Here is a 22,826-nt window from a genome sequence, read left to right as displayed (position 1 = left end):
TTGGACTGGTGGGCTGTAGTCGATTTGCTGTTGAGCTCAAAAATAGACCAGGCAAGCGTACCCGGTGCGATCAAAGTAGACTGGCAATTAGAGCATACATGGCCATTTTCTGACTGAGCGCGTGATGACTGCAAGTCTTCCGAGGTTGCCTAGACCGCACGAGTGCGGTGAATCAGAATGAGCCAGGCATGGCGAGTCTTCGTACCAGAATAGAGAGTGGAAGGCAGTCGAGTCTAACGCATGTCCCGCAGCGCTAAGCGGTCACCATACCTGAGCTGCATATGTCCCGCAACGAATATGAATGGGCGGGGTCTCTTGATCGAAAAGCGCGGAGACCCTGCAGTGCCAACGCATCACCGCTGAGGAAGAATGTCAGGCAGTCATGTCCTCCAATCCCTCCGACGACGCCCGTTTCAAACGCTGTTTGAGATTACCGCCACCCTGAATCGGAGCGCCCCTCCTTACATTATTGGCATATTCAGAGTCAGCGTTGGAGGATTCGCGACTCGAGTGAACCCTTACCCCGCTAAGATTATAGCTCCCCCGACTTTCTGAATCCAGGGGACGGACGAATCGCTGCAACAACCATCGCAAGACATTGCCAGCATAGCAGAGAAGCATTGTCAGAACAGTAGAAAGCTTCCGCAGAGCCCACGCGCCCCTCCATCATGAACGTCGATCCTCTGACTGGCAAGCCCCTCCCTTCAACCGCCATCCAACGCATCCTCTACCTCGCGCCCAAAGTCCACATTTACCAGATCCCACCTGCGACGTCGACAAAAGGCTACCAGGCCTCGACGTGGACAGCCGACAACAACAAGCTCCAGATCTTCACGGCTCGATTGCGCGTCGTCGAAACCTCAATACCGTCAAACGAGGAGCAACAAAGCAACGACGATGCAGACGAAAAGGTGACCACAACACTCCTGTTAGAAGACCCAAAAACAGGGGACCTCTTCGCCGCAGCGCCATACACGAGCGAGAGGACAGTCGAGCAAGCATTGGACAGCAGCCGCTTCTTCGCCATCACCGTCGTGGGCGAGGGCAGAAAGGCGATTCTAGGCATGGGCTTCGAGGAACGCAGCGAAGCCTTTGATTTCAGTATTGCGCTACAAGACGCCCGTCGCGTACTCGGCTTTGAACAGAACCCCGCTGCGACATCCTCGTCGTCATCGCGCTCCTCAAAATCCGCAACAACGCCCGTCGCCGACGAACCGAAACGCGACTTTAGTCTCAAGGCTGGCGAGACGATATCGATAAATCTGGGCGGTCTGAAGGGACGCAGATCGAGATCGCACGAGGGAGCGGACAAGAGCGACGAAGGGAATCGCAAGAGCGAACAAGATGCGCTGTTCAGTATAAAGCCGCCGCCGGGAAGTGGGGGTGGTGGTGGTGGTGGTGGTGGTGGTCCGGGGTTCCTGCCACCACCGCCAAGTGCGAAGAGCGTCAAAGAGGAAAGGAGGAGAAGCAGGCAAAATTTCGATGCTGCAACCTTTCAACCGCCGAAACAGACGGCGGAGGACTTGGGCTTTGACGATGGCGAGTTTGGCGAGTTCCAATGAAAGGGGGCGAGGAGGGTTTACGAAGGAAATGGGAGGCATTTTTTGTGCATGTTTAGCATTGGAGTTATTGTTTGCACTGGTTTACGTCCTCCACGCATGGGAGGCGTTCTGAAATCAGGATATACCAAGATGTAAGGAAAGACGTTCTGCGTTGCTGAGTGTGCATGTGCGTGTCGTCGAGTCCAAAACCGAGATGTGTTGGGTATATCAATCTATAATGCGTATAAAGGGACTGATGAAAGCCAAACGCCGATCCTATGTGTGTGTGTCCCGAAAAAATAATGCATCATTCTTCGCTCAAGAATATGTCCAGCCCTGCGCCTCATCGTACAGTCTCTCAATGTCCCGAATCAGATCCTCTGGCTTTTCTCCGCCCTCACAGTCCTTGAATTCGCCCCCGTCAGTCACACAGCGCACCTTGTCGTCCAATCTCACGGTGCAGCTAGTCGTCACGCCCACATCGCTACTGTGCTGCACGCTATCTCTCAAGAGACCCATGCCGTATGCGCCGTTCTCCCTGCTCATGCAATCGTTGAGCACGCCAAAGTCCAGGCCATGCTCGAGCGCACAGTCTTCGATGAGGGCGCGAGCGGGTATCTCGGCATAATCGTTGGTCAGGCAGTTTGTAAAGCCAAGGTAGAGTTTCGGGTCGGGGTACTCGGAGGCGGCGCAGAGCATGACAATGTCGCCCAGACATTCTGTCTGGCCGTGTTTGCATGCAACGCCGTCGTCTGCGGTGAGGCTACATGTCGTGTGTTAGCTATGCGGGTTTGTTTGTTTGCTTGCGCTTGTTGGATAATGGCGACGTACCTTCCTATCATGCTCAGGCGGAAGTCGACCTTGTCTGACACGTTGGCCATGGCGGGCAGGACGAGCTTCTTGAGGCAGTCGCGCGCATCCGGACACTTTGACATGATGTGCACATCTAGCGGTACCTTGGTGTCGGCCTCGTCGTGCGTGTCTGTGCATGTAAATGAGCGCGCCAGCCAGAAGAGGCTGAAGAGCAAGGCAAGCGCCGCCATCTGGAGTCGCCTTGTCCGTGTCTTGCGGGTGGCCATTGTCTCGTCGGGTGGCGGCGCGTTGACGACCTCGTGCGTGTCCGGGATGAGGGGCGCCTTCTCTTCCATTGCGTGGGACCGTGTCGGGGCCGGCGGGAGGTATTTATGTATGGCTTCGTATAGGCGTAGTGGGTGGTGGTCTGGACGCCGCGGTGATGGGCTCGGGCGGTTGGGCTGGTCTACTAGATGGATGTGATGGACATGGTCGAATGGGCAAAGATGGACTGATAGGCGTTCGGGCTTACTGATGATAGCGTGACTGGCTAGGGCTACGAGCGGCACGTCTGGGTACCAGCAAAAGCAAAACAATCTAAACTCTGCATCTAGGGAGCTTGGACACGTCAAGCAGCCACGTTCCTGGATGACGTGATGCCATAATTCAACACTCCTCGAAACGCGTCCGCCCTTCCAAACACGTAAAGAGAGCCGAGGAGAATAGCACGGCGGAACAATTGCCCGTCATGCCAGTCGTGCTGTAGCCGTTTGGTGGCGTTCTACACGCATGTTGCACCGAGCTTCGGAGCGGCTACACGGATCCTACCTCGCGAACCATCCATCTGCTGCGTGTGTAACGCTTACAATCCCACGCCTCTCTCTTCCTTTTCGCTTCTTCGCCCATGATGGAATAATCTTTGGCTTCTTCACATGCTATTCACCCCACTTGGACATTGAATTGTTCTGCAATTAGCGAGGCTGGCTGCAGCCGAATCCCCATTTCCGCCTCCCACGTCCAGATTGATGACACATGCGGCAGCCCTGCATCCCCTCCCCTAGATCTGTTCCTGGAGCCCGGCACCAACCCGAAATATGGCGTCGGATGATCACCAAGACGCTGCATCGGCTGCGATCCAAGCATTGACCGGCTTCATCAATACGAGCACTTTGCTCCAGCTAGCCCAGCAATTCTCGGCAACTTACTCTCATCTGGCCAAGTCTTCCACCGAGCACTTTCTCGTCACACCCGTCACGGCGCTGCCCACAGGGAAAGAGAAGGGTAGATTCTTGAGCATCGATGTTGGTGGCACGAATCTAAGAGTTGGGTTTGTTGAGCTAATCGGAGAGCCAGATGGCGCCGCAGAGGATGAGCGGACACGGAGTAGCACGGTTGGCGAAAATGTCTTTGCTCGTATCAAGAGAAGTCATGACAGAGACTGGCCCATTGGAGATCACCTGAAGATGGACCAAGCTGAGGACTTGTTTGCCTGGATCGGTGACTGTATCGCCGAGGTGGTCAAGAGCGCTCTTGGAGAGCAGGAGACTATGAAGGATATCACATCTCCTCTAGGCGACGAGATACTGCTTGGCATCACCTTTAGCTTTCCCATGGCGTAAGTGTGAGGCCATGCATAAACTGCAATACTCTGCTAAAGCATCGTCCAGGCAAAACCGTCTTTCAGAAGCGACTCTGCTACCAATGGGCAAAGGATTCGCCATAACTTCAGACCTGAACCTGGGCAAGATGCTCCTCGCTGGATATGCGCGATACTGCGATACTGATGATTCAGCAAGCCACCTCCCCCATTCCAAGTCACAATTGCCACGGATACGGGTAGCGGCCATCACAAACGACACCGTAGCAACATTTGCCTCCCTTGCCTATGCAGCCAAGGCAGCACCCAACAGCCGCGTTGCCATGGGCCTCATCGTCGGCACTGGTACCAACGCGACTGTACCAATGAAGCCAGAGAGACTTCATCCCGATAAGAGAAGTGCGCTCTCAAATCCCGATGCCGTGGAAACCGTCGTCATCAACACAGAGTGGACGATTCGTGGCACGGACAAGCCCTTGGTCGACCTGAACATCAAAACACCCTGGGACATGACGCTCGATGCCAACAGCGATGCACCGGGCTTCCAACCATTCGAGTATATGACCTCTGGGCGGTATCTTGGCGAGATTGTACGATTAGTGTTTGTCGATGTCGTGTCAAAAGAGGAGAACGTGCACGTTCCATCATCGCTGATGCTCAAGAACGCCCTACCAACGCGCTTCCTGTCGGAAGTCGTCGCGCGGAAGGGGGGTCGCATCGTGCAGGAAGAGCTCGAGAGCAGGTACCCTGATCCCGAGGATTCAGAAGACTTTTTCTGGACGGTCGACAAGGTGGAATTGATACGAGATATTGCCGAGGCCGTCCAGCAGCGCTCTTCCGCTCTCATTGCAGCTGCGTGCGTGGGCTTGCTAAATTGTGTGGGCGACGTCGCATTAGACAAGCAACAGGTCTCGAGCAACGGTACTCATGCAAAGGGGAAACGCGAGATAGAAGAGCTGGTCATAGCCTACGCTGGAGGGACTATATCACAGTATCCCAAGTGGCTGCAGACGTGTCAGAAGTGGATAGATGTCCTGGTCGAAGAGGGCTCTTCATTGAACAAGAACAAGCAAGTCACGCTCAAGGAGGCCAAGGACGGAGGCATTGTCGGCGCCGGAGTACTCGCAGGAATGACTGATGAGATCGCATAAGACTCGGTGAAAAGTCACTTCCTAGCACTACCAAAGACGCGAGTCATGCAGCCATTCACAGTGCCATATCGGCATCAATTACATTCCAAAGTAGCCAGAAACAAATGCACATGATACCCTGAGCCCCCCATTTCCTTCCCCCTCTACCTTACCGGTAACTGTGCCTGCCACTCAGGATCAACCTTGCTCTGCTTAAAGAAACTCTTGCCCCTCAGCCACTGTCTATACGCCTTATACCTCTTCTTCGCCGTATCCTCCTCCTCTACATCCAACGGGTTCTCCTTGACGCGCAAGAATTCTTCAAACTCTGCAATATCCTCTTCTGGCGTCTGGAACTTGCTGCCCGTAGACTGTGGTGGTGGGGGCGGCTGCTGCACATCAGAGTAGATGTGTGGGTGTAGATTGTACGTTTGCGGGTACGAGTACGAGGGCGCGTGGGAAAAGGGTGTGCTTACTGACTGCGAGGTCATGGGGCGGGCGTACGAGTGGTGGGCCGAGAGATCTGTGTCTAGGCGGGGTAGATCAGAGAGCGTGATTTGAACGCCGTCTTCGTCAAAGTCCTTTGGTGCGGGGATGCTGCCTTCGGTCATGGAGAGGTAGTCGTAGAATTCCATGGCGCTGGGGTCGTCAGCACTGGGCATTTCGCTGCTGACTACAAGGGGTAGGTTGAGTGGATGCTCGATATAGCGGGCGTATTCTTCCTCTTCGCTGTGGGATACAGATGGATTCATGCTGTTTTCGTAGAATTGCGTCAGTGTCCACTGGTGGACTAGGGCTTTGTCGGCTGGCTTGAAGCCGGGCTTGATTGTAGATGAGAGGCCAGTCGACGTCGACGTTGAATTGGCTAGAGACTGATATGCTGACGGTGGCGGGGCTGGTGGATGTGTCTCAAAGTGCGAGTCTCGGAGGATCGAATGTCGGACGGATGAATCAATGCTAAGATTCAGATTTCTCCTGCGATTACTTGGGACATGATCTGGTTTTCCCTCTGTCTCGCTGGATGGATCAAGTATAGTAACGCCTTTCCGAGGACCTTTCTTTCCGTCTCTTCCTTGCACATCCTGATCTTGCTGCTTAGTGCGAGGAACGAACGGCGACATGTTTTCCTTGCGAGTTGGAAATGTCCCATCGCGGCTGTCACGACCTGGTCGTGGCTTAGCTAGACGAAAGGCGAAGATCTTGAGATACGAAGAGATAGCTAATGGTCTGTAGTATTCGAGCCAGTAGTCATCGCGGAAGCTGATGAAGTCAAATGCCGATTCCTCGGTCGGCCGAACTGGCATGACTGAGGGTGGTAACCTGCGCTGTTGAAGATGCGAAAGTGTGTACCAATGAACATAATCCCGTCGTGTGCGTTCAAGAAATGCTCTCGGGTCTTGGTGGTGAAGGTAATAGTCGGTTGATAAATCCCATAACATTGGTTGGCCTTGACGGTAGGTGTAGTTGCCTAAGAATAGGTTGTAGGCCTCTTGACGCTGGGAGTCGAGGAATGAGTTGTGGTAGTAGCGCTTGAAGCTCTCAACCATATCGCGTGAACTACTCTGCCATTGGTTGATCTTCCGGTACGTAGCCATCGTATTGACCAGATGGGAGCCACCATACTGTATCGCAATAGTATCGCCGTGTCCGTGGAACATCTGAGTGAAGAGCTCGACACAGTCAGAGTCGTACTCTACTGTGTTGCCAGATATGACACCCAGCGCTTGCAGCTGTCGACCTAGTGCTCGCTTCCCAATGACAAATTGAGCAGCGTTGGTTCTGTCCAGGCAGTCGATGCAGTTGGTTCGCGCCACTCCGTTTTGAACTTGAGGCGTATCGAATTCGTTGTCGCCGTTGCGAAAGAACCCTGTCTTGCGCAGAACCTTCTCAGCCAGATTCTCCAGAGTGCCAATGACATCTTGACCTCTCGTCTTGGCCGCCCTTGACATGTCGAACGCTTCATAGATTATCTTTTTGTCAGCCGGCAGAGACTGATTGAGGTAGTCGATGGCGTGCTTGTACTCATAGAGCAACTTGGATTCTCTTGGGGTTCGCTCTCGCGCCTTGATGAGGTTGAGGACGTATACAGGAGCACCATATCGCTCAAACAAATTGTCAAAGTGTAGCCCCGCCGCGCTGTAGAAAGGATCCACAAGGTTCAGGTCGATGTCGGGCTTTGGCGTTACACCAGTATTGTCTTGAGTCCAGTATAGCGGTATGCTGCCACGGTGCTGGACGTAGGATGTGTAGGACGGATTCGCGTACAGTCGTGGTCCAGGGGCATGAAAAGACGTGGTCGTCTGCTCAGACACAATCTGTTCTGTCTCAACGTCATTGGCGACATATCCGAGGTCGTTCGTTCCGCGCTTGAGGAAGCGAGCACCCGCAAAGTACCTCGACCGCCGAGCAATTATGGTAAGGTACACCCGTCGCCCAAACACATCCAGCGAAGACTGGTCCACATACCCATGTATAACCGGGTGACACCAGTCGTACACATTCTTCAATGCATCCCGTGCAGGGTTCAGGAGATGGTGGTTCCAGACAAACATGTCTTGGAAATCGCGTTCGGGGTTGGAGATGCCTTCACTGAGCGCACTGCGTTGATGAATAATGTTTTGTTGTAAGCTTCTCGTCACGTTGTAGGAATAGCTAAAGTAAAAGGATCGTGTGAGGTCCATGTTGTTGAGGATAGAGAGGAATTTTGCCTCTTCCGGATTGCGATCTTTTTGGTACCTTGATGTTGATCCAGTTGTCAGTGGAACCATGTCTGTACCGTCGACTTGGTAAACGTAATGGCCGCCTAGCATTGCTACCTGTGACCTCTTCGATATCAGAAGCATGTAATACGCCTCCGTGAATCGAATGAAGCCCAACAGACCCCAAGTGCTGCACTTCAACTTCATACCTCCTGTGGCCTTGTTCCCATCAGCTATGGTGTCCAGAAGCTGATGCATCTCTCGCCGATTGTACACTATATCATCTTCAAAGATGTTCAAGTGCCCAGGCGCGGCAGTCCGGTCAATCTTCAGCACACGAAACTGCCTGTCTGTGATGTCGGCACCGATAAGGTAGAAGCGGGTACTAGTTTCGTAGAGGGAGAATTTGTGCATTCTCTTGATTCCGCTTTCGCCGACATTTTGGTATGTAGAGCCCTTGAGTTTGTGAACAGTGGACGGAGTGGATGGTCTGTGAAACGATACGTTGACATTTGGATTCTCTTCTTCACCGCCAAACTTGGTGGATTCTGACTCTCTGCGTGGTTTTCCGTGACCAGGGAGCTTGCCAAGATCCGCTTCGGGCTTGAATGTGCTATCGTGCTCAAGTGGAGAGGTTTCTGGGCTGCCGACAGCAGTCGATGCCTTTTCAATATCGTCTAACTTTTCCTGACTGCTGGTACGGGATGCTGTAGCCCTTGACGCCACAGAATTAGCTCGTTCTGGAGAACTCAGCCTTGACTTTGATCTCTCCATGGTGGGGGTTAGTTGTTGAGATAGGGTTCATGAATGAATGCGAGAAGATGGAGCTTGTCACGCGGCCATAACGTGGTTGTCGGAAGCTCCCGAGGTCGGTGTGGGCGCGTGCGGATGACACAAGACAACCACTAGCTCGGACGTAGTGCTTCCTTTTTCACGTTGTTTCAAAAAGCAAAGGTACAAGAGAAGCTACAAAAAGAAGGATGTTTAGTTCCCTGGACGGGGACGTGTTGCGAGCCGAATGGGCACAGGCGCTGTAGCTTCCTGGTCGGAGCCCCACTTGGACATATCAGTGCTTGGCGTACGTCAGTATAAATAGCAGCTCGCTAGTGACTCCAAACTACAACTTCCAGAAACATGAGCGGAGCGAGGGGATTATTACCACAGTTGAACGGCTATAGGCACGATTACAGAATGCGTGATCTGCCAGCAACCTGTCATGTTGGGCTTGCAGGCAGACTCTAGTGCTCTCGTCATAGTCTTGTAGGTAGCATCGAACAAACCAGCGAACGCCTCACGCTGTCATGTAACATGACAGATTAGCCAACGCGCCGGTAGAAACTATTCACCTTCAAACGAAATAAGCTCGCTACTTAAGTCAAGGAAACCCATGTTAATTTCGCAGCATATCCATCATCTCTCTTGAACTCACTTTGCTGACAGCGTCGTCTTCAAACCTTGGAAGGCATGGAGCGCGACAGATCCTACGTCTTCGTCATCATCGGAGCCATGTTATCATTATCCGCTATACTCGTCAGCGTCGTGTGCGTTATCATTGTGCAAAAGAGAAAGTCGGCTCAACGAAAGAAGGTTGCCTCACAGACATAAAGCTGGGAGGCCGACGGAGCACCTGGTGAGCCTGGGTCAGTCAGCACTCATCTAAAGCCGCTGCAACGAAGTGTATGTAATACGGAATCCGCTCATTTGCTTAGACGTGCGTGTCAATGCGGTCTTAGGAGGACTGACAACTCGGGCCACCTCTTTGTGTGATGATGCTACGTGACGCGACTCGTACATGAGTCAGTGTTTGTCGCGGCGCAACAACGCTCAAGTTTTCTTTAACGTTCGAGGAGCAAGGATGCTCGGAATCAACATCCGCTGATGACGGAGGGTAACCTAGCAGATATTCGGCTGCTCCCGGGTCTTAGATAGATTACGTGGCGTGTGCGTTATTCTCCGACAGTCCCAGCTTACAGGAGGGGCGATAATTGTGTGGTGAACAGCATGAGCATGAAGGAACAACATAAACATAGGTAATGAAGACGCTCCGGGACATGGCCAAAGCCAATGGTGATCGGCTGTTTTTGAGGACATGCATGAGTAAGCACGAGTCAAGATGTGCGTGTGCATGAGGAGCTGCAGCTGAATGGGCGTGCATGTCCAAGCAGACGGTCGCGCATGGCGGGTGCAAAACGAGATGATTGGCGGGAGGTTTCCCAGTGACAAATGGACAAATAAACAGAGGCAGGCGAGGAAACGCGGGATGTTGACAAGAGGCGTTTCTTGTGGGTATAGGGAAAGATGATATGCGCGGGCTTAGAGTTCACGAGGGGGCTCAACTGAGCCTAGCACGTGGCCCCTGCCGCTGCAAACCACGGCATCGCGTATCCCTGAGGAGGTTCAATTCGCCTCGGGCGCCCGCTGCCCGATGTGCAATTAAACACAGGCGTCCCATCTCTTCGGCGGATCTTTGTCTTCCTGGTGTCTTTCCAGAGTTTCTGGCGCCCTCTCAACGTCTTTACAGTTTTGGAGTCTCTCTTGGCTAATCACACGCGCTGGCTGCAATAAGACGCGCATGGTTACCGGACCCGGGGACTCTGCATGCCAATCATGCACTGGTGATCAACTCTGCAGCATTCCAGACACGGTGACATAGACGGCATACCAATCTGGATTACGGCCTGCTCTCGTGCAGCACGCGGCGCAGAAATGGATTCCCAGCAGCCCCTTCGTGCCTCCCCCGCCGACACAGGTGCAGCCACCGGGACCCCGGCGACCCAGAGTCTGAAGTCGCGAAGGCGCGACTCTCTCCCGTCGTCTGTCAAAACAGCGGACGCCCGACCAAGCAAGCGCACGCCAAATTATATACGTACCACGGCCGCATCGCCCCAGGTCATTTCGTCCCTGATCGACCAGCTGTCCGCCATATCCATTCCCGCGCATAACCACTTCGAGAATCTGCTCGTCGGCTACGACAACGGCCTGTCCGCCTCTGCCGCGCCCAGCGTGCGCACCCATTCGGAGAAGAACTCGCTCGCCGGACACGATGGAGTTTCGGTGGACCATGGAAGCTACCACAATTCAATAAGAGACCAGAACGACGTCTACTCCGACGACGCATGCGAGCCGCCCGTCATCCGCACCTCCAAGCCGCCATCCGGCCTCTCGCCCCTTACCGCGCCCAAGAAACCAAGCAAAGCGCATTCGCTCAGCAGCTACATCGGACGAAGCGGCGGCAGCTCGTGCTCCCTACAGTCTACCCACTCGAACCGGTCAGGGAGCAGTTTTGGCAACATCAGCGTCGAGGCAGGCGTGCCCCGCCAGTCAGTCGGCAGCGCGAGGTCGTCGGCAGAGAGCAAGAGAAGCGTCAAAGCGCACAAGAGCCTGATGTACATGAGCTCGCGCGAGCGGCTGCGACAAAAGGAGACCGAACGCAAGCGCGTGACCGTACACAACTTCGACGACATCCCCACTGGCTCCCCTTCGAAGAAGATCGCCCACCATCTCTTCCCTTACGAGGACACGATCAGCGAAGAGCCCTCCTCCGCCAAAGACGAACACCGCTCACTCGAGACTGTGGCCGAGTCGTCGAGATTTGCCCAGCAACATCCCAGCAGGAACAACAGTCCACGACGACTGCGCCTGAACTTAGTGGATGCTCCTCATCTCGAAAGCCCCTCAGACAACGGACTCATCCCCGAACGCGGGTCATCCCTGAAGCACACAGGCAGCCCCGCGCGCAAGACCAAGAAGCGCCGACCGAGCGAGAAGAGCCGTCCAAAGTCTCGCAAGACCGACATGGTCCCCGAAGACGAGGAAAAGATGGATCCCGAGGCGCAGAGGAAGAAGAAGATCCTTGAAGAACTGGAACAGGAGGAAAATGAGGTCGCTCAAAGAATCCGAGAACTCAGAGACCAGAAATTGCGGAGAGATAAACTAGCCGGAAAGATGCCCGTAGATGCACATGAAGGGGCGACTCCACCCAGGGTACCTCGCGTTTCATCTATACCTCGTCCCGAGTCGTCGCCCATCTCGTCGGTTTCAAGCGTGTCAGAGGACGAAAGGAGGGTGCAGAACTCGACAAAGGCGCATAGAGTGCTTGGAATATCACAAGAAACCGCTCTAGCGGCCGAGAAGCTAGCGGAAAGGCCGATGGACAAGCCGGCCGAAAAAGCAGAAGGTGACAGGCCTAACCTCTCGCTACCACTACAACCACGCAGCCTGCGCCACTCGCGGCACCGAAGTCTGACTCTGAACGACGGGGATGAACTTAGCCCACTTCCGATCGATTACACGCTTGCGCTGCAGAGTCTGGACGAGTCTGCGCCGACGCCAACCATACTAGACCCTCGGCAGTCGAGATCGCCTGGTGCAGCAAGCATCATCTCAAGGACAACCAAATCAAGTAGCGAATCTTCTGTCCCCCGACGAGCAAACTCACTACTGGCTGTCGGCGGGAGATCTGCGCTTGGGCGTCGAGCGGCGACTAGCTCAATCGTCATGACCAAGTCTTCAAAACACAAACACTCCTCGAGTGTAACCGAGGATTCACCCAGCAGACTGTCACCCCCCTCTCGAGCGGCCAGCGAAGAGCCCATCACTCGACACCGCTCAATGCACGTCGTTTCTCCTCCGCTCGGGTCCCACAGCATGCAGCTACAACGCAAACGCACAAGCAGCAGCAAGAGGTGGTCGCACCCCGATCTGCCAGCAAAGGCAGAAAAGGAGCACAATGACAAAATCGATCGGAAGGAGGAAAAATCCAGAGCAGCCGCAGTGCAAAGTCCACCACACCCGATAATCGAGGAGCGACCTGCAAGTCTGGATTCTATCGACCTGGACGTGCACCAATACCTGGAATCACCACGTCTCTCACAGAAGATCCGGCATCCACAGACTGGGAGACTCATTTCATTCTCAGAAGTCGGTGACCCCAATGGCTTCGCTGTCTTTGTCTGCGTTGGCATGGGATTGACTAGATATGTGATGGCATTTTACGATCAGCTCGCTGCGACTTTGAAGCTGCGTTTGATCACACCAGACCGTCCTGGTATTGGAGGCAGCCAATCGGATCCGACCGGGACGCCTCTCAGCTGGCCTGGTATGAACATTCTCTCCACCATGGCAAGAGAGATTCTCAGCTAACATGGACTAGATGATGTACTCGTGATATGCCAGTCTTTAAAGATTAACAAGTTTTCCATGCTCGCGCACTCTGCCGGTGCCGTCTACGCATTAGCAACATCTTTACGAATGCCACAACATATCCGTGGCCGCGTACACCTTCTTGCGCCTTGGATACCGCCATCACAAATGGCACCCATTGGCATCAGCCAGGATTCACCACCTACCCAGCAACTTCCGCGATCGCAGCGATTCCTTCGCGCTTTACCCCCGTCTTTACTCAAGGTTGCAAACTCTACCTTTCTCAGCGCAACCAGCGCCAGCCTCCAGCGTACCGGACCCAAGACCTCGCCCAAGACTAGACGGAAAAGCATGGCCCCTTCGCCAGTGCCACCACAGCAATCAGCCACCCGCCCATCTCTGAAGGACACCCACCGACAGTCGATGATGATGATGGATCAAGTCTTGCCGAATGCAAGCACGCTGACCTTGTCGAACCCAGACCCCAATAGTGAAGAATCACAACGCATGCAGGAAATGCTCAGTATGGCCGAGCTCGAACGCCAGCGCGCTTTTGACGAACGCCTTACTTTCGCCATCTGGGACCGCGCAACAGCAAACGCAAACCCCGCAACTGACCTCATCGTTTGTCTTGAGACTAAGCAATCTATTGGGTTCCGCTACGAAGACATCAATAGACCCGTTGTCATCCACCACGGGTCCAAAGACTCGCGTGTACCGGTCGACAACGTCCGATGGCTCGGCAAGCTGATGCGCAAGTGCGAAGTGCGAATTCTAGAGGGCGAGCAACACGGACTCATGGCCAGTGCACAGGTCATGGGTAATGTGCTCACAGAGATGGCTTCCGACTGGGAAGACTGGACGAACCTTGCCCAAGGAAGAGGAGCAGGCGACCAGCGCTCTGTTTCGAGGAGGAGAACGACAGAAAAGTTGAAAAGCCAAATAAGCTTCACCGGCTGAGCCCATACGCAACACGACGAACGCTGGAGCCTCTCGACCCAGATGACACTTGTTTTTTGTTTGTTTGGATAACGTGCGACGGTCTTGACTTCTTTTTTGAAAGCAAGCGGTTTTTGTTCTTCATCTTGTTTTGGCGATGGACACGACCTGAAATACCCCCTCATACTAATTACCTCGTTGTTTTTGTACATTGTTTAATCGCCTGTTTACCTTCTTTGCTTTATTTTACTTTGGTTTCTTTGGATACCCATTAGGTCTGGAGCGTTTTGGTACGGGTGGGATGCATTTGGCTGGATTTTTGACGTAGATAGGATGGGGATACTTAGATGGCAAGGAAGGAACTTTTGTGATATAAGCGGCTCTAATGAAATCGTTTCACATTGCTCGTTGGATGTCTCACAGGCTGCCTTTATGACGCTGTGATAGTGGGAAGCAGGATGTTGGAACAGTGATCAGATCCAACAGCTCATGAATACTCGACTCTGCAGCGAAGACTAACAGCATTATAGGCTTCTAGGATTTTCGTCTGTATTCAAGCCCCTAATACAAGTGATTGTAGCATGCATAGGTAGAGTCTATTTCAAAAAGTATCCAATGTTCCCTTTGATACAACAGTAATCAGTGACCCACGTCATCTTTGAATTCCACTTAACCAACAGTATACGCCTCAACTCCTTTGCCAAAGAGCAAATGCGGCTTCCTTTGCGCCAAATCCAAGATAGTCTGCGCAAAGACTGAATTCGCCCACGCAAACCAACTCCGCGTGTACGACCTCGCAGACTGCACATTTACACTCTCATGTATCAGGCCCAAGCTACTCACGTTCTTGACCGCAGACAGACATGTCATGATTTCCTCGTCGTCATCTGAAGTCATGGCCTGCACAAGGACAGCCATGGGCCAAGCATTTCGCACACCAACGTGGGGGCCGCCAATGCCCGAAAAGTCGGAGCCAGTGAGGTAATACGGGTTACCGTTCTTTTCGAGTATCATCTTACGGGTATTCTTGTAGATTTTGTTGTCTGCATCTGTGAAACCGAGGAGAGGTAGAGCGAGTAAAGAGGGCAGATTAGCATCGTCCATCAAGATGGAAGACCCGTAGCCGTCGACTTCAAAGGCAAAAACCTCGCCATATTTCTTGTGCGTGACTACGCCGTGTTCCCACACACCCTTTTGGATTGTCTCGCCCCAAGTCTGTACTTGTGTTGCGATGTGTTTCTTTCCAGCTTTCTTGAGAATGGCAGCCGTGCGCAGGAGTTCCACGGCGATCATGGCGTTTGCGGGAATGAAGAAGCCAAGGATCGTGGCATCGTCGCTGGGACGAAAGGCAGAGCGGACGAGTCCTGTGCCGCCATTGAGCGGGTTGCCGAGACCGCTTAAGCTGAGTGTTTCGGTGCCGATGTTGGTTTGGCGCTGCCATGTGTATTCGTTGCCCTGGTATGCGCCGGTCTCCTCGTTGAACGTGGGCTTCGACTGTTGCTCGAGCACGCTGAGCAGCGTGTCGAGGGCGAGGAGCCAGCGGGCGTTGATGAACTCTGTGGAGTCGGTGTGGTTGTGGAATTGGTTCGACAAGGAGAGGAAATGCGCAAGCGAATCGAGTTCGTACTTGCATTCGAAGACGAATGACTGTTCGTAATCTGGATGTACGGTGTCGCCGTCGCCTTGGAAGGTTGGCTTCAGGCCACTCGGCGGAGGGGGCTGGAAGGCATTGCAGTAGGGCGAGCCGATGACATACTCGGCCTGTGTGTTGATGGCTCCTAAGATGAGCTGGTATATGTCCTTGTCTTTCTTGGCTAGCAGCTGATACTGTGCTAGTTGATTTGTAGAATCGCGTAACCACTCGGCGTTGATATCTCCTGTAACGATGAAGCTTTGCACCCCCTTCCATGCTGCTGGGTCCCAGTTCCGTCTCGAGGACTTGGGCTTGACAGTCCCGTCGACGTGCCAGCGTACCGTTGTGTCCAATGTGTTGGGGAAGGCGTTTTCGAACAGACGAGCGAGGTCCTTGTCGACAATCTTCTCGTTCATGTCATCAATGACCTTTTCGACGAGAGGCGATTCGAAGGTTCGGCAGTACTTGGATGGTCGTTGGAAGGGTAGTTCCATGGGACCCGTACTATACGGTGGGCTGTCGCATGAATCAGCATGTGTTGTTTCTCACATAGGAGTCTCGTACTGTGGTCGCATGGCATAGTTCTTGTAGTCCGGACATGCCGCCTTGTACTTGAGCGGGTCGATGGGCGGTCTCAGAGGCTCTTGCTCTCCAGCGTCGATCAGTCCAGCGAGGACCGACGGCAGAGTAAGCAGAGCCCCCAAGGACAAGGATGACAAGGGCGACCTCATAGTATATCGAACAAGTCCAGAGTATCACGTCAAGTTCTTGAGAATCCGACAAGCCCGATGCGCAACAGTTATCGAGAATCAAGCAAGACCAATGTAGACGTGGCGCGAATAGAAAGGCTCTCAGCCGAGAATGCTGCACATGACTTGACACGACTCGATGTTCGTGTTGTGAGAAGCAAGACGGAAGGATGTTAAGGTTTAATTGCAATATAGAGTGATGACTTCGCGACTGATCGGGTGGCTTTGATGGGGAAGCACCCCCCGTCACCTCCGCCAATAAGCTCGTGCTAAGTCCGCAGGGCCCGAGCTTCAGCCTCAGTTCCACCACGCTTCCTCGATGCCATAGCGCCGCGACTTTCACACTCCAAGACTATCAACTGACTTGCCCCGCCAACTTTCACAATTCTAGAAACGCGATAAACAATCACACTCAAGTCGCGCGAGCCGACAGAACCTCGACCGACCCAAAATACAAGATCCTCACCTTTTGTCGCGTTCGACTAATAGAGCGTCAGCTTCCTCTTTATTGTCATCTCCAATATGATCTCCCTACCAGGCCTCAACCTGGCCTCGCAGCCTACAGAGACGCAAAACGGCCCTGCTCCAACGGCCACGCGAACACAAGACCTCGCCGCCAACACCGAATACCGCTTCGAGGTATCCTTCTCCCGAACACTCACAATCAAGCTGCAGTCGGGCACCGCAGAGTTCTTCGGCACCGAGTTGGCACCCTCCACCACATACACCTTCCAGGGCACAAAGGGCGCCATCTTCACATGGCACGGCTGCAAGCTCGACATTGGCGGAGAGGTCGAGTCGGACTATGTCGCTGAAGAGACGCCCATGATGAGTTGTGCAAACCTACACTTTGCCCTAGAAAACTTGCGCGACAAGAGCATCGCTAGCGGCAGTGTCGAGATGGGCCCAAGAGTCCTTGTCGTAGGGCCAGAGAACTCAGGCAAGACGTCGCTCGTCAAAACCCTCACGTCCTATGCTGTCAAGACTGACAGGCAGCCAATGGTCATAAATCTGGATCCGCGCCAGGGTATGCTCAGTGTGCCCGGCTCCTTCTCGGCAGCTGTATACTCGTCCATCGTAGACATTGAAGAGGGCTGGGGTAGCAGTCCAATCTCAGGGCCCAGCCCTATCCCAGTGAAGATGCCACTGGTATACCACTACGGTCTTAAAGACCCAGAGGAGGGCAGGGTGTTCAAGCCGTTGGTGACGCGCATGGCACTTGCTGTCACAAGTAGATTGGAGGAGGACAAGCTCAGCAAGCAGGCTGGCTTCATCATTGATAGCTCAGGCGCCATCAGTCAAGGGAGGAATGGCGTCTACGACAACATAGAACATATTGTCTCTGAGTTCTCTAGTACGTGTGATGTCTTGAATACTACTTCTGCCGCTTCCCTTCCAGCATTGCCCATGCCCACAAGTACACAGTTGCATAATTCAACCTCTTGGAAGATAGGCAATCAATTGTATGTACCAACACAGTTAGATCATGCGACTGACACCACTCCAGTCAACGTCCTCATAACCCTCGGCTCCGAACGCCTCTACTCCGACCTCTCCCGCAAATTCTCAGCCCGCACCGGCGGCGATCCTTCCGAATCCGTCTTTGTCATCCGTCTCGACAAGTCTGGCGGCTGTGTCGACCGAAGCGAAGAATACATGGAAGCCCTCCGCCACGCCCAAATCAAAGAATACTTCTTCGGCAAAGGCGACGAGACACTAGCTCCTAGCAGCCAGACGGCCGACGCTGCCGACCTCAACATCTTCCGCGTCATCGAAGAAGACGTAAACGGCGGAATGGACGAATACGGCATGACTGTCGAGCGACAGATTTTTGAAAAGGTTACACCGTCCGAGGCAATGCAGAATCAGCTGTTGGCTATTACTACAGCCAGTCCGAATGATCCACAGGCTGTCATTCGTGACAGTAGTATCAGGGGGTACATTTACGTCGCGGACGTGGATGAGGCCAAGAAGAAGGTCAAGCTGCTCAGTCCGCTACCAGGAGCGACGCCAGGGAACGCCATGATTTTGGGTAAATGGCCGGAAGCTGTTGAGGGTCTGGTCAACTAGGAGTTTCTGACTTGGATTGGACAGTATGAAAGAGGGGAAACGAAGAAATTGGGGGAAGATACATTGACATTGAAGGCGTTTATAGGGATTGGAGTCGCAGTGGAGATTGGAGGCTATACATAAGCTCTGAGTGATAGAAATCTTTCAAAGGATCTATGTTCAAGGCAAGGTTATCTGTCCTCTCAAGGTATGTCTCTGTAGTACTGTGAATGATGTTGTCTTCATCATTGCATCCGGCTTTCGCAACGACCCTAGAAGTTTGTACCCGAACACCAAAACTCTACTCCAAAGATATGCATTGCCACTTTTCTACTCAATTTATTCCTAGACTACTACGTATAGCTTCAGGACATGCTCTGAGTAATACGCGCAAGTTGTAAACCGAGCTTCTCCGTGCTACTCTTGTATGCGTGTAAACAAATGTCCAGTCGAATCAACTAGCATAGATCGGACGGCTATACCAAATGAGTGGACAGCCGTCTCGCAGCAGATACTTCAAACTCTTCTTTCATTCTCCTCATCATTGCTGGATCACTGGAATCTTAATCCGGCCACCCCATTCCACTGCATACTCTCATCTCCGTAAGCCACCGTCCCTTTTACCACGCCCAGTTCGAGGCGATACCTTGGAAGTATCCAATGAACTTGCGATGAACATGGTTTCCAGAATGTGGACCATGTGTACGAAGAGACTTAGTCCAACTCGATACAGCGTGAGCCCATAATCTCACCACGTGTGTGTTCCTGTAAGGGTACAACCGCTGGGCTCAATCAGCGTGGATATCTCTTGCCAATACGCCGTAGAAATCTCGAGATACTTGCACAGCGCACCAACCACTGATGTGAAAACCAATGTCGTCCCTGTGACAACCATTTTCGACTTCCAGCCTACACTCGACATGTGTCAAGTTCCAACCATCCCACTACATCTCTTCACCGCATTCTTGCATTTCCGCTCTCTCAGCCATCTCAGCCAACCGCTCTCTTACGCTCCAGTCTCTGTTCCAGACCTTCCATCCCATATACGGTTTGAGAGCGTTTGCCCCCGGTCTCGGTGGCAAATTTACAAACGGACATTCTGCGTCTCCGTCGCCATACAAAAACGCGTCCACCTCCTCATCCACCAGCTGCGAGTATTCACGACCCAGCGGTGCTACGACCGTAAAACTCGGTTTGCTAATGTTGACTTGGCCGTGGTAGTACTCTCGTAGTTGCCTGAAGAGGAACGGCCATTCACATCCTGGACGCATACGCTGGAAACAATCGTGGAATGTAACGTGCTGCAAGGCTGGCGACGTGGTAAACATGTTGCTGAGATCTTCCTCTGACAGCTTCACATTCCGCAGGGTGAGACTCCGCAAGCGCAATCGCATAGTCTCGGGGATGGGATTGAATCGTAAGAAGAAGCGCCAAGTCCGGCCTGAACGGCTGTCGTTGATGCCGAGATCGAGATGCTCGAGGTGCTGTAGTTCTTCCAGCAGCGTTTTGAGATTGGTCAAGCCTTCTGGGCTCATGAGATAGTCATTTGGAGGACTGAAAGTCATTTTCAAGTGCTTCAAGCGAGTCCGTTGGAACATTTGTTTCGTGAGCTGGTAGTTGCGTGAAGATTCAGTGAGGTCGCAGTGATGATACAATCTTGCCTGGTGTTCGGATTCGACAATGAACTCCTCGATGTGCGGATCTGACATGGCGAGTATGGCGGATACCACAACATTGTAATTTCTGTGTCCTTCTGGCACGGGTTTCCCAGTCTTGGGCGGATCGGTAGCACGAGGATGCCACATCTTATACATACCCTCTGCTTCCTCAAAGGATCGAAGCCATGGCCAGACGGGTGGTTTGCGAAAACCTAGAGGCAACGCGCGATGATAGGGGGTGTTGTATCGAGGCATGATATTCCATGCTGGCCAGACATCAGTCGTTATCGTCATTCTCCTTGCATTTGGAAAGCCAGCTAAGGCTTGGTGCAGTGCCATCGCATCGATTCCCTGTTCCATGAGCTCCTGTTCTTGGCGATACAATTCCTGATACAACGCATAGCTATCTTCAATGCTCATCATTGCGGCGTTCCTAGCCAGGACATCTCTTGAGAACATATCGTCATATCGCAGCAGGATCTCCTTTCCAGGCTCAGTCAATCGACCATCTTGTAGCAGGTCTCCCATCTCCAACGACTGGTATTCGGGATTTCCATCACCATAGATCTCCATGGCTTCCTCAAGTCGACGTTCAATGGATCTGGTAGTCTCTCTTTCGTCGGCGATGATTGCGGCACGGAATCCCTCCAACGTCGAATACTCCCTGAGCAAAGCATCGTCCCAGACAATCTCGCGCACACGGCCAGGGTACGTAGGATGGGCCAGAATTTGATGTAGATAGTCCAGATTCGCTCGATTGGGCGAGACGTAGATGCGATCTATGCGAAGATACACGCTGGACGCAAAGTGCTTGCTCGCGAGCCGCAATCGCTTAATGTCGAGCTTGGAGATGTGTTCGCATACGATTTCGAGGAGCTCTGCCGGCAAGTCTGTGATGGTCTTCTTGTTCTGAGCCCCGCCCCCAAAGGCTTCGGGAAACTCATCGCCAAACAACCCCTCCATGAAGCTCATCGAAGGCACGTTGCTGGCACTCACGGCCGACACAGTTGAAACCCTGCGCTTTGCGACGCCAGCACGGATGGATAAGCTAGGCTTGCGGCGTCGAGTCTTGGCGGGTGCAGGTCGTATCTGGAGGTTTGCGAACATTGCATCAATGTCTTTCTAGCTTGATAGATGGCTGTTCCAAGATGGTAAAATACAGGCGATCCTGATGTTTTTTTGGCTCGTTGTGACGTTGGATAAGGTTGGTGTGGTCTTCTCCTACGTTATTGACATAACATCAAAAAATGTACCAAGTATGCAGAGGTTTGAAGCTGTATGTAGAGAGATACATGTGATTGTACAAGGCAGAGGAATGGGTCTTAGTGATGCTCAAAGTACGGTGTCGGAAGACAAAGGTTTATACTAAGGGTAGTGAAACGCCAACGCTTGCAGCGCTACCAATGCAAGGCTACCTGCTATCCGATTCGAGCGCAATTGAGCGGGCACTATGGACTTCTTTGCGCATTGCGCGTGCTGTTGTTCTAGGTGCGACAATTATTTGATGCAGTTTGTCAGTCAAACGCGGTTCATGGACCATGTGGGATGTCATTTCCACCCGCGGGAACCAGCAACGTGCCTTCGCTTACAGGGAGCGTGGTGGAGAGCTGCCAGTAGTGGGGCGGGTCCCCTGCCGACGTCAAAGGCTTCACGGAAACATCATGGCAAGATTCGAGAGCGATGTTCACGATAATCACGTCTTCTCATTATGTCAGGTGCTTTCTAGCTACCCAAAAGAGTGCCCGAGAGCATACATGAGCAGATACTGCCTTTCAGCAAGCATCTCGCGAACGGTTCCACGACGCATATCCACCGCCCAATAGCCACAGCAAGTACACCGTCTGCCAATACAGACTTGCAGTATACCAGCCACGCCATGACAGCAGACGCGCTCGCTCTTCCCACATCGATATAAAGATTGACCAGCACCCGAGTGCATATCCATACCCCGCACATACCGGTGTCGAAGCACAGAAGTATGACTGAGGCTGTGTATAGAAGTCGAAGTCAGGGAAGGGGGCGAGTCGTTCATTTAGGAACCCTCCTCGCCCTCAGCCTTGTTCTTCTTCTTCTTCTTGCTTGAGCCGAAGTCGTTCTTTACTGTCGGGACGGCCGACTGGTGGACGATAAAGCGGGTGTAGCACTCTTCTGGGTCCCACTCAAAGCCCATGAGATACGGCTTTTCGAACTCGTCGTCTGCCTGTAGGAGAGAGTCAGTTATGTTTCCACATACGGTAGCCCTAGAAGATGTGGGAGACAAGGAGATCGGCAGCGATGCTCGACGGTAAGATGCGACGAACGGGAATACTTACGCGCTTCTTGAACTGCTTGTGGATGGCATCAAGTGCATCCTTGATGGTGACACCCTTCATATTCCGTGCGGTGACTTCTAGGCCTAGCGGGAAGTGCAGGGCAATGGACTTGAGCTTGGGCTCGGTGAGTGGCAGCTTCAAGACTGATGGGTCTTCGACAGTGGATGGTGACTTGTTCAGCTTCCTAGAGGTATTGTGTTAGCATGATGCAAGGGATCGGAGCTGGCCGGGGCCATCCGAGCAACGATGGGGTGCTGGGAAACACTGTCGGATGGATCGCATCAACGAACGGGGAGAAACACTTACCAGTTCAGCTTCTGGGTTTCGATTGCGATCTCGATCTTCTTGCCCTCCTTTTCTGTGGTTCTGTCAGCTCGCCTGCCCCTCACGCACGACCCCTCATTTGGGCCATTGTCACAAGGGACACTCACCTAGATCCTCGATCCGGTAGACATCAGCAGCCATGGAGCTCACTCTGCGGTGGCCCTTCTTAGCGGCGCCATCTTGGTGGTCGGTCAAAGAATCGATCTTCTGAAGCGTGTTTTCTGTCTCTGCGGCCATTGTGATGGTATGCAGTTGCAGCTG

The 22,826-nt window shown here is 53.1% G+C and overlaps 9 protein-coding genes across 9 annotated transcripts; 4 read left to right on the top strand and 5 right to left on the bottom strand.

The window, feature by feature from the left end:
- Positions 1-668: 668 nt before the first annotated feature.
- On the top strand, positions 669-1,562 carry ACET3X_002695 (uncharacterized protein; the record flags this gene model as incomplete). Its single annotated transcript, XM_069449466.1, has 1 exon — positions 669-1,562. One exon carries the CDS (start codon positions 669-671, stop codon positions 1,560-1,562), a length of 894 nt encoding a protein of 297 aa, XP_069309242.1.
- A 297-nt stretch (positions 1,563-1,859) lies between these two features.
- ACET3X_002694 (uncharacterized protein) lies at positions 1,860-2,689 on the bottom strand (the record flags this gene model as incomplete). The annotated part of the gene is made up of 2 exons (XM_069449465.1): positions 1,860-2,304; positions 2,373-2,689. The coding sequence occupies 2 exons, from the start codon at positions 2,687-2,689 to the stop codon at positions 1,860-1,862; spliced, it is 762 nt and encodes a 253-aa protein (XP_069309241.1).
- A 738-nt stretch (positions 2,690-3,427) lies between these two features.
- ACET3X_002693 (uncharacterized protein) lies at positions 3,428-5,081 on the top strand (the record flags this gene model as incomplete). Its single annotated transcript, XM_069449463.1, has 2 exons — positions 3,428-3,948; positions 4,001-5,081. The coding sequence occupies 2 exons, from the start codon at positions 3,428-3,430 to the stop codon at positions 5,079-5,081; spliced, it is 1,602 nt and encodes a 533-aa protein (XP_069309240.1).
- Positions 5,082-5,224: 143 nt separating this feature from the next.
- ACET3X_002692 (uncharacterized protein) lies at positions 5,225-8,533 on the bottom strand (the record flags this gene model as incomplete). The annotated part of the gene is made up of 1 exon (XM_069449462.1): positions 5,225-8,533. The coding sequence occupies one exon, from the start codon at positions 8,531-8,533 to the stop codon at positions 5,225-5,227; it is 3,309 nt and encodes a 1,102-aa protein (XP_069309239.1).
- Positions 8,534-10,465: 1,932 nt separating this feature from the next.
- ACET3X_002691 (uncharacterized protein) lies at positions 10,466-13,861 on the top strand (the record flags this gene model as incomplete). The annotated part of the gene is made up of 2 exons (XM_069449461.1): positions 10,466-12,857; positions 12,912-13,861. The coding sequence occupies 2 exons, from the start codon at positions 10,466-10,468 to the stop codon at positions 13,859-13,861; spliced, it is 3,342 nt and encodes a 1,113-aa protein (XP_069309238.1).
- A 648-nt stretch (positions 13,862-14,509) lies between these two features.
- ACET3X_002690 (uncharacterized protein) lies at positions 14,510-16,204 on the bottom strand (the record flags this gene model as incomplete). Its single annotated transcript, XM_069449460.1, has 2 exons — positions 14,510-15,989; positions 16,038-16,204. 2 exons carry the CDS (start codon positions 16,202-16,204, stop codon positions 14,510-14,512), a joined length of 1,647 nt encoding a protein of 548 aa, XP_069309237.1.
- Positions 16,205-16,744: 540 nt separating this feature from the next.
- On the top strand, positions 16,745-18,292 carry ACET3X_002689 (uncharacterized protein; the record flags this gene model as incomplete). Its single annotated transcript, XM_069449459.1, has 2 exons — positions 16,745-17,576; positions 17,730-18,292. 2 exons carry the CDS (start codon positions 16,745-16,747, stop codon positions 18,290-18,292), a joined length of 1,395 nt encoding a protein of 464 aa, XP_069309236.1.
- A 923-nt stretch (positions 18,293-19,215) lies between these two features.
- ACET3X_002688 (uncharacterized protein) lies at positions 19,216-21,036 on the bottom strand (the record flags this gene model as incomplete). The annotated part of the gene is made up of 1 exon (XM_069449458.1): positions 19,216-21,036. One exon carries the CDS (start codon positions 21,034-21,036, stop codon positions 19,216-19,218), a length of 1,821 nt encoding a protein of 606 aa, XP_069309235.1.
- A 925-nt stretch (positions 21,037-21,961) lies between these two features.
- Positions 21,962-22,802, bottom strand: ACET3X_002687 (uncharacterized protein; the record flags this gene model as incomplete). Its single annotated transcript, XM_069449457.1, has 4 exons — positions 21,962-22,129; positions 22,242-22,425; positions 22,548-22,599; positions 22,673-22,802. 4 exons carry the CDS (start codon positions 22,800-22,802, stop codon positions 21,962-21,964), a joined length of 534 nt encoding a protein of 177 aa, XP_069309234.1.
- Positions 22,803-22,826: the final 24 nt, after the last annotated feature.

Source organism: Alternaria dauci, chromosome 2 (assembly GCF_042100115.1).
Source record: "Alternaria dauci strain A2016 chromosome 2, whole genome shotgun sequence".
Lineage (NCBI taxonomy): Eukaryota > Fungi > Ascomycota > Dothideomycetes > Pleosporales > Pleosporaceae > Alternaria > Alternaria dauci.
The sequence above is the reverse complement of the archived record's forward strand: the minus strand, read 5'-3'. Positions and strand labels throughout refer to the sequence as shown.